The 9,572-nt window shown below is 40.7% G+C and overlaps 1 protein-coding gene across 1 annotated transcript; it reads left to right on the top strand.

The window, feature by feature from the left end:
• The first annotated feature begins 1,079 nt into the window (after nt 1-1,079).
• On the top strand, nt 1,080-8,763 carry YIPF5 (Yip1 domain family member 5). The gene is made up of 6 exons (XM_052816568.1): nt 1,080-1,212; nt 1,541-1,651; nt 3,098-3,270; nt 4,568-4,713; nt 6,770-6,951; nt 7,619-8,763. The coding sequence occupies exons 2-6, from the start codon at nt 1,551-1,553 to the stop codon at nt 7,779-7,781; spliced, it is 765 nt and encodes a 254-aa protein (XP_052672528.1). The 5' UTR covers nt 1,080-1,212; nt 1,541-1,550; the 3' UTR covers nt 7,782-8,763.
• Nucleotides 8,764-9,572: the final 809 nt, after the last annotated feature.

Genomic DNA, 9,572 nt, shown 5'->3' on the forward strand with positions numbered 1-9,572 from the left:
TAGTCTTTGTGCTTTACTTCAGGAAGTTACATTAAAAGTGAGTATGCTGCTCGCTAGGGATGCAGCGCGGCGCATCACGACACCCTGAACAGTCTGGTCCCACGAAGGTGCCATGGCGTGGGAGGGAGGCGCGGGGGTGAGCCAGCCCGAGCCTGGGCAACGAGGCTGCAGCACAGGCCCCAGCCGCAGCCCCGCTGCTGGAGCGGGCATCGCTTCTGGGCTCCTGCTCTCCTTGTGCCTGTCAAATCCTGCCTTGCTCCCCCTGCAGCTCTTCCAGACTGATTGAGGACTAATTGCAAACGCGGGAGTGACAGAGACTGGAGGAACATGTGACCATTACCATCGCTAGAGCCCTGTCTTTGTCCGTTTCTATGCCTCCTGAAGAAAAGGTCAGCTTTTCTGTAATTTTTGTTACAGCATCGCATCTCCTCTTCATGACCACAGCAAGATTTGCTGACTGGGCTTCTCTAGACAGGGTAATATTGATGGAAGGATTCACAACTGCTATTCACTTTTTTACATGTCACTGGTGGCTGCACCAGGAGAGGACATTAAAACAAATAACAATCAGCGGTTACACGGTGCATTACAGCTTCACCTCAGGATAAATCAGTGTAACTCTTCCCGTGTCACAGCTGGGGTACCCGACTCTCAGCCGAACACAGTGAAAGGAGGTACCGACTACTAATGCTTTAATGCCCAGTGAAATACGGCCAGCAGTTTATTCCTCGCTTGTATTTAAAAGCCAATGTTTTGCTTTTCTTCAGATTTTAGGCAAAACAATGGGAGACACAAGTCCTGAAGCTTCGAAGCCTCGGCTGTAACAGGAAGGCTGAACAGCGCAGGGGAAAAACGCCAGCTCCCGGAGCTGCGCGATCGCCGGGCCGCCCGCGGCCCTGAGGGGGCTGACCGAGGCCACCAAGCCCCACCAGCGCCGGCAGCAGCGCGGTGCGAGCAGCGGCTCCCAGCCGCGGCCGCCATCCCGCGCCGCTCCGCCGCCATCTTGCCTCCGCCCCGCGCCCCGTCTCCTTGGCAACGCGGAGGCGCCACGCAGCCGGGGGGCGGTGCCGGCGGCGGCGCATGCCCAGTGGAGGCGCTCCGCCCAGCGCGCCGTGCGCGGCCCCGCTGGCCCCGGAAGTGCTCGGGCCGCTGGGTTGACACGTCGCAGGGGCCGCGGTGGCGGGTGTGGGGCCGGGCCCGGAGGGGCTGCAGGTGGGTCCGTCCGTCCCTCTGTCCGTCCGGGCCCGCGTCTCCCGCTCCCGGCTTCCCGGCGAGGAGGAGAGGGGCTGGGGCGGCAGGCGAGGCGCTGGGGCGGCAGGCGAGGCGCTGGGGCGGCAGGCGAGGCGCTGGGGCAGCGCACGGCGCGGCTGCGGTCGGCCTGAGGGAGAGGGCGGCGGGGAGGGGAACTCCCGAAAGGGCCTCGGTGCTTTCGGGAGCTCACGGCGGCCCTGAGGGAGGGAGAGAGGGAGGGAGGCAGGCAGGCAGGGAGGCTCACCGGCCAGGTTTGGAGGCCCGAGCAAAGCTGGCCGTTCTCTTACAGATAACTGGCGATGTCTGGGTTTGACAGCTTCAACACAGACTTCTTCCAGACGAGTTACAGTATTGATGACCAGACACAGGCCTATGACTACAGTGGGAGACCGTACAGCAAGTAACTTGTGCATGCCTTTCGAACTTGTGTAACGCATGTCTTGTGTCGAGCCATTCAGTCACGCTTCTTTAGCGACCAAGCCCAAGTTAAGATACTTTCTGGGATAGTCTGTTTATTCAGAAAAGGATTGGCATTTCAGCCAGCTACTGTCGCCTGTAATTGAATTCCTGTTGCTCTGTTTTATGAAGGGCATAACTTACATTCCATAAATGGAGATGTAAAGCAGTTGTATGTTGAATACTCTCCTTTCTACATTGTAAGGCAAAGATTAGGAAATTGAAAGAGAGATTATATGAGTAGTCTTAATTATATGAACAGTCTTCACATCTTTGGGAAAAGAAATACCGTTTTTCTGTAAGTCCATCTCCAGGTACTCACTCGGGGAGAAAAAAATTAGTTATGGTGTCAACATAAATGAGCCTGCGATGTCAGTGGTGATTCCTAGGCTTTAGTAGAAAAGCATGGTGGATGTTTCTAGGTCAGGGGAGCTCTTAGGAGTCCTGTGTGAATATCCAGTCTCAGGCTGAGGGTTTTGGTCAGTTACGTGACTAATATAAAGAATGAAAACCCAGAATTCCTTCTCCTTTTTTTCCTTGTGTTAGCAGAGTTCAGCCTCATCAGAGCACAGTAATCCTTTTCAGGACGCAAACAGGCGTTGACCTGCTCCATCTATCGCAGGGATTACTGCAATGTATATTTTTATATATATAAAATCTATAATAGAAAGTATTCCAAAGACAGTATAAATTGAATTGTTAGTAAATAATTGAGAATATGTGAAATAGAAAATGGAAAATCACCCTTTTTTTTTTTTCCCCACATCATGTCCTGTAGGTAGATGTCATAATCTGTTTAGTATCCGTATCATATGTCCTTCTTATATGTCATAATGCTACTTGATACACATGGTGCCGAAGTGAAGGGGAAAACAAGCTCATTTTTTAAAATATGGTGGGGACCAAAAGTGATAGTATGAGCGACTTCGTTTTCTAACAGTGAGTTTGCAAATAAGCATTCTAAATAGCAAATTAATGCTGGCATCAAATGAGATGTCAGTAGTAATTAATGGACAATATTTAAATAAGCTTCACATGTAAAATTTTCCTACTCTTTTACAGGTCTACAGCCTGTAGTAGTAATTCAGTCAATGGGTAACACTCACTTCTCCAGGCCTCTGACTTACAAACAAAAAGCAATACTAGCACATATAGCAAGAATTATCTTGTAGCTTAACAGTACTGTTTATAAGGGTTTGAACTGATGGATGTGGCTTTATGCCTAAAAGGCCTGGATCTGAGTAGGAGATCATCTGCTGTGACTTTTTAAAAAAGAAGAAATAAGGATTGTTTGCTGCGACTTATTTAATGAAAATAAGCGTTGCTTTTGCAGGGAGGTGTTTAAAGTAAAATCCTGTATTTGTCCATAATGCAGTGTCATTCTTTGTAGGCAGTATGGAGGCTATGAATACTCTCAACAAAGTGGATTTGTCCCTCCCGACATGATGCAGCAGCAGCAGCCTTACACAGGGCAGATTTACCAGCCAACACAGACATACGCTCCAACTTCAGCACAGTCTTTTTATGGAAGTAATTTTGAGGATGAGCCTCCTCTATTAGAAGGTATAACTTATGCTTTATGGCCAAAATCCAAAACTCCTCCCAATTTGGGGATAAGTTGAGTAACAGGGTGTGTATTCCCTACTTCTGAAAGTGTACAGTTGATTTGAAATTCTTAATAATTTTTTTTTTTATTTATCTGTATTTTGGTATATGAAATACATGTTCCTGTGTGAACTTCTGCAGTTTTAGAATTGTGCTTTATTACTTCATACTAGTTGTTCTGTGGAAGACATAATTAATTAAAGGGATAACCTGACTTCATACAGCTCTCATGACAACACTTACTGTTTCTGTTGTTGCAAATAAAACTTGCCCACTTTTTGTAAAATAGATCGATGCAGTTAGTTTCAGTTGATTCTTTGGTTAGAACTGAAATCTTTCATTGCTGAAGAGGAATGCTAAACACTGCAGAAATTCCTATGTAGAATATAGCCTGTGCAGAATGCCAGAACGGATGTGTAGTTAGTCTCTGGATTGATAGTTTCAGTTTCCAGCTTATATCCATCATTGTTCGGTACCAAACAACTAAAGACACCCTTACTGCTACTGTTTAGAGAGATAGGTATTCATGATGCCTATCACCTATACCTATTCATGATACCTTCCACCCTGCTGTGCTTTTTTTGCATTCTTAAAGAAAAACTATTTTGTTTACATAGATGCATCCCAGGGCCTGAGGTGGGCAAATAGTAACTGCATTCATAGCTAGGTTTTCATGCACAACTGTGGTCAAACTGTATGGATGGAGACTTGAAATCATATCTAGCTGGAGGGGGCTGTGAAACTCCCTTTCCGTGAGACATTGAGTGTTAAAAGGGGTGGGTGGGTTTTTTAGTGGGCTCAATGGCTGGTTTATGAAAGAGAAATCCACTGAGGGTAATTAAGTACAGACAAACTACTTTGAATTAGAAATCCTTGAGCCACCAGTCATTGGAAGCATGGGGAGTCTGCATGTTCTGTGCTTATACTCTTTCGTACATATCTGCTTTTGGCCGCTTACAAGGACTGGGTACTGGGCTAAATGAACTTTTGGGTTGACCCAGAACACTGTGCTTATGCTCTTATCTGGTCCTTTAGAAAACACCTTTTCCGAGCATTTGAGACCTGGGATCTGTGGAGGCAGCACACTTAGCAGCTTGAGGAAAGATGGAATGACTCAATTCTCTGGATCTGCATAGGATGTTATCTGGAGATTTAAAAGTGGAGAGACAGGGAAAACTAAGAGTGAAGTAAATGGGTGTGACAGGAAGGGAAAATATGAAATAAATATGCATAATTCTTTTCATGTAATTTGTAGAATTGGGGATCAATTTTGACCACATCTGGCAGAAGACGCTAACAGTGCTCCACCCATTAAAAGTAGCAGATGGCAGCATCATGAATGAGACTGATTTGGCTGGACCAATGGTCTTCTGTCTAGCTTTTGGAGCCACATTATTACTGGTAAGATACTGATTGCAAAATATTACTGTTTGTGCATTAATGTTCTTGGAAACACTGGGGGAAAAAGCCAAGCTACCTATAGGTTTATTGCAAGTGACTTCTTGGCATGGAGGCCAAAAAAAGCACATCCAGACCAAGAATTTGTAGCTGTATACATGGAAGAGGAGCTGGGGCTTCACACATCACTGATTGAAATTAATGGGTTCACTATGACTTTACTTCAGTGGAGTTTGAATCTAAGTCTTCGTGCTTGGTTTTTACATGGCAATTATTTCAATGTAATTGATATTTCTTTTCATACTTTGCTTTTGAGGAATATGGCGCTCTTTTGTCACAGGAATGGGTGTGACCCATGTTCTCAGATTTTTACCTGTTTGGGGTTTTTTTTAATAGATTGAGATATTTTACTTTCAGAATCATACCTTGGATTTTTGCAGCATCTCTGTTATCTTCCGTCTTACCAGGAATCAGAACAATGGACACATTAAATATTTGAATATTTATTTCATTTCTTCATTTAGGAATTTCTTTTATCTTTTAACTCTTACTATGTTTAATACTTGAGTCTATTTCTCTGATTTGTTTCATTGTATTTCTTTGTTCCATACTCTATTCATTGTTCTTTACTGATACTCAAGTGGCAAGGAGACTCAAAATTCATGTGTAAAAAGTGATTTCATAAGTACTGATGTATTAGGCATGGCTTTCACTATCAAGAGTCAGTCTGGTAAAACACTTCTAAAGCAAACCTGTTTTCAAATTGTTTATACTTCTTAATACGTCAGCAGCTGTTGAAGCCTGGTGGTTTATTTAGTTGAGCTTAATTGAAATAAGATTTTGCTTTAATGACTTAAAAGCCTCAATTACGAAATGACAGAGTAGCGGCAAACAGCCTTCCTTGTCACTGAAAGCATCAATATTTTTAAGCAGGTTTTTTTCCTCTTTTTTTGGCTTCAGGCACTGCATTTAATTTTTGCCTAAAACTTCCCATTGCTATGACACTTAGAACAGTGTTTTGGTACCAAGGGCACTTTAAGCCTACTTTAATAAGTAACCTTTATTTATGGAAACTAGACCAGTAGAATTAATGAACATGTTTGTAATAGATATATTTGAATGTTATTTTTCTAAGAAATTATCACTTTTTCCTATGTGCTTTTTATTTTTTTTTAAATACCTTGAGTGTAGTGAGAGAAAACAAGCTTATCCTAGCAAAAAGATTAAAGCGGATGTGATTGCTTTCTGTAGCGTTTGAAGAAGAAGAGAGCTGGATTATAAATAAACTTAGTTTGGAAGTTGTTGGTGAGAGACAGACCTCGAAGCTACACACCATCGTAGCTTCAGTAACTGCACAGTCCTGTGTTCCTGCAGTGATGAGCACCATGCATTTGTGCACATTTTGGTAGATGTTATAAGGGAAGCGTCGATCTCGTTGGAAAAACAGATGATGACGTAGGATACATACATTTTGAAATAATGCATGCATGCTTTCTGCATACTTGTTAGGAAACAAAGTTCTGATTTTGACTTTTTAAAATTTATGCAAGTTAATTCTGCTGTTCATATACAGTGCTTTACAGCTCAGCTTCAACTGTTTCTGGGAATTTTTTATAATTTACGTTGTGCTGTAACTTCATGGAGTCTCACAAATTAAAGGACTTTAGCTCTGGATTTGTCAAGAAGTTCCTGAATAACAATTTTTTGGTCTTTATACACCAGTTCTGTAAAGATTATTATTGCAAGTAATCAATTGGCATGAGAAGGTAGTTGATTAAACCCTGAAGAATTCATAGGCTTTTGCAGCCCAGATCAAAGAATAACAATTCAATCAAAATCTGTTCATCAAGATAGGTAAAGTTAGGATAAATGTGCCTCTTGGGTGCCTGGAATATACATGTGTCTTGGAATTCAGGTTGTGGGAAAATACTGCCTGTTGAATTTGAGTATAAGAATTAGGGGTGGAGGACAATGGGGAGAAAGCTTTCCTTTTCCCTTTGTTTGTGGGAGGCATTACTTGTTCTGGTAACTAACGTGCATTACTCTGCTTGACTTTCAGGCTGGTAAAATTCAGTTTGGTTATGTCTATGGAATAAGTGCAATCGGATGTTTAGGGATGTTTTGTCTCCTGAACTTAATGAGCATGACGGGTGTCTCCTTTGGCTGCGTTGCCAGTGTCCTTGGATACTGTCTTCTTCCTATGATTCTACTTTCCACTTTTGCAATTGTATTTTCGTTGCAGTAAGTACCTAAACTTTATAATTTGGTAAAAGATTCCTCTCCTATGAGATGGTGAAGGAAGTTATTAAAAGGAATTTTCATATTCAGTGATGAAGCTGCATATAATTTGAATATGACAGGAATTTGTACTAAGTGTAAAAACATAAATATCAACAGTCTTCAGGTGTTTATTTGATGAAAGATAGGTGAATACTGGTTTTATCTCTAAGTCAATTCACAGTTTTTAAATACATAGACTGAAATAACAATATCAAGTTTGTTTTCAGTCAGCTTTGAATCTGACAAATCTTAGTACCTGTAAAGTCTAAAAGTAATTATAATTTAAGATGCATATTTGAATTTGACAAACAGAAGAAAATCAGTGTGATTACTCATAGCTATATGAAATTAGGGACTAGAAAGAAGGAACTTGCTACAGTTAATTTTACTCACTGCTTTTACATTTCATATGCACAAAGTTAATTTTGGGGTTTTTTTATGCTGTCATAATTGAATAACATCATTCTGAAGTCTTTACTGGAACTATTTCATTTAAAAAGTCAAAGATAAATGCTGGAATTCATCTTAGAGTCTGTAAAAGGTGTTAGGAGGAGTCCAGTTACGACTCCTATAAGCATATATTCTTACAAGTCTTACATGATTTCTCTTTTTATTTCTGTCTTTGCAGGGGAGTGATGGGGATTATTCTCACAGCTGGGATTATTGGCTGGTGCAGCTTTTCTGCTTCCAAAATCTTTATTTCTGCCTTAGCAATGGAAGGACAACAACTTCTAGTAGCATACCCTTGTGCTTTATTGTATGGAGTCTTTGCTCTCATTTCTGTGTTTTGAGTAGACTGTCCAAACTGTTGGACTCCAGTGGGCCAAAATGAAAACATCAACTTGGAACACTTAGTTGGACCAGAAGCAGCTGCAAACAACTGTATAGTGTTGCTATCGCAAAACCTAGACCTGTTTTGAATCATCTGGAACAATGAAAACAAATGTCTTGTGTTGACTTTTTTAGGACTTTGAATACTGTTTTCAATTGACCTGAGGTGTCTATAGCTTTAATAAGTGTTCATGCTTATCAAGTTAATGTAATTTCTTTCCCATTCCTATATCTTTAGAAAAGTAACTTTTGGTTGTTTATTTGAGGGTTGTGTTTTTTGTTTGTTTGGGGGGTGGGTGGGGGTTTGTTTGTTTGTTTTTGTGTTTGGGTTTTGTTGGGGGGTTTTTTTGTTTTTGTTTGTTTTTTTTAGGGGAGTGAGGGAGGGAGAAGGGTTGCAGTTATAAATTGATAGATTTTTATCCGAAAACGTTAACAGAACTGCAGATGCCATAGATTTGGGGTACTCTTTGAATAAATCTGCAGTAATATGGAACCCATTTCCTGTCCCCTCTTACCAAAAGCAAAATGCACAAATGAACACAAGCAATTAGAGAATTTTCTGTATTTTAACAAATATACTCTTAAGCTCTTTGGTCTCATTTATTTGTTCATTTGATGTGATAGTATTTCAGGATTTAAGATACTTAAATTATGAATTAGAAAACAGATGCTTAAAAAGTTAAAGGGATCTGTAATTCTGTCACACTTGAAATATGAATACATTTGGATGTCTAAGTAGCTATATGTTAACTTGGATTTCTGAAAATGACTTCAACTAGAGTTTCTTTTCCTAATGGTGCACATACTAGTAGATGAAGAGTAATCTCTTTTGCAGTACTTCCAAGAAAAACACCATTTTGAAAACGTTATGCTTGTCAGTATTGTAGTTACTGTAAAATAATTTAAGGCATATTGATTAAATTTTCCTTAAATTTTGAAAAAGGTGTTTGATTTTTCTAATTTTTCTTTTTTAATGGAGTTCAGTTACTAAAATAGAAACTTCAATATTGAGGCAAAATCATATTTAAAATTGTATTCAGTTAGTGGATTTGATACTTGCTTCAGTCACAAATACTTAATCTTACATGAGAAGTATAATCTAGTTTGTGATGTAAGACTTCTTGTGACTAACAAGTGTGAGAAGTGGGACAGCAAAATGGTTGTTCTTCATGTAAGCACTTGCTAATTCTTAAGCAAGAAGAGGATACAGACATATTTTAACTCATACTGGGGAGGGGAGGTTACTTACATAGGTAGTAACTCCCTGCCCCTGCCTTGGAAATGAAAAAGCTCTAACAAAATGGTAGATTATAACTATCATTTCTTCATCAATTTAATCCAAGGGATTTCATTTTGTTGAATTTACCACAGGTGTTAGTCTGATGTTCATCTGTCATGTCCATGGAGTGATCTATTTGTAGACTTCAGGAGTTGAATCACTGGTCAGACGTGTTACATTAACACCTTCTGGTAAGATTCAATGTGCGAATGCATCTTCAGAGAAAAGCTTTCATCTTACTGATACATGAATGAATAATTTCAAAGGCTCAGCACGCATTTTTGTTCACTCTTCCCTTAGTTCTGCACATTCTCCTAAAAATACTTTCCTAGTGCCACTAGAAGTTACTGACAAGGTCATTCTTTGTTGGCCAGAGCCAGCTTTTGCTTGTGTCAGTGGGAGTTGTGGGAAGTGTCATATGAGTGTAAAGCCATTAGGAACCAAACACTGATACACAAAACCGTTCTGACTT

The sequence above is a fragment of the Harpia harpyja genome, chromosome 20, assembly GCF_026419915.1.
Source record: "Harpia harpyja isolate bHarHar1 chromosome 20, bHarHar1 primary haplotype, whole genome shotgun sequence".
In the NCBI taxonomy this organism is placed as follows: Eukaryota; Metazoa; Chordata; class Aves; order Accipitriformes; family Accipitridae; genus Harpia; species Harpia harpyja.

Excerpts from the sequence above, each read along its gene's own strand:
- YIPF5 (XM_052816568.1), top strand. The coding sequence starts at position 1,551 with ATGTCTGGGTTTGACAGCTTCAACACAGACTTCTTCCAGACGAGTTAC. Across the intron at positions 1,652-3,097 it reads AGTGGGAGACCGTACAGCAA|GCAGTATGGAGGCTATGAAT; the intron begins GTAACTTGTGCA and ends CATTCTTTGTAG. Across the intron at positions 3,271-4,567 it reads TGAGCCTCCTCTATTAGAAG|AATTGGGGATCAATTTTGAC; the intron begins GTATAACTTATG and ends TGTAATTTGTAG.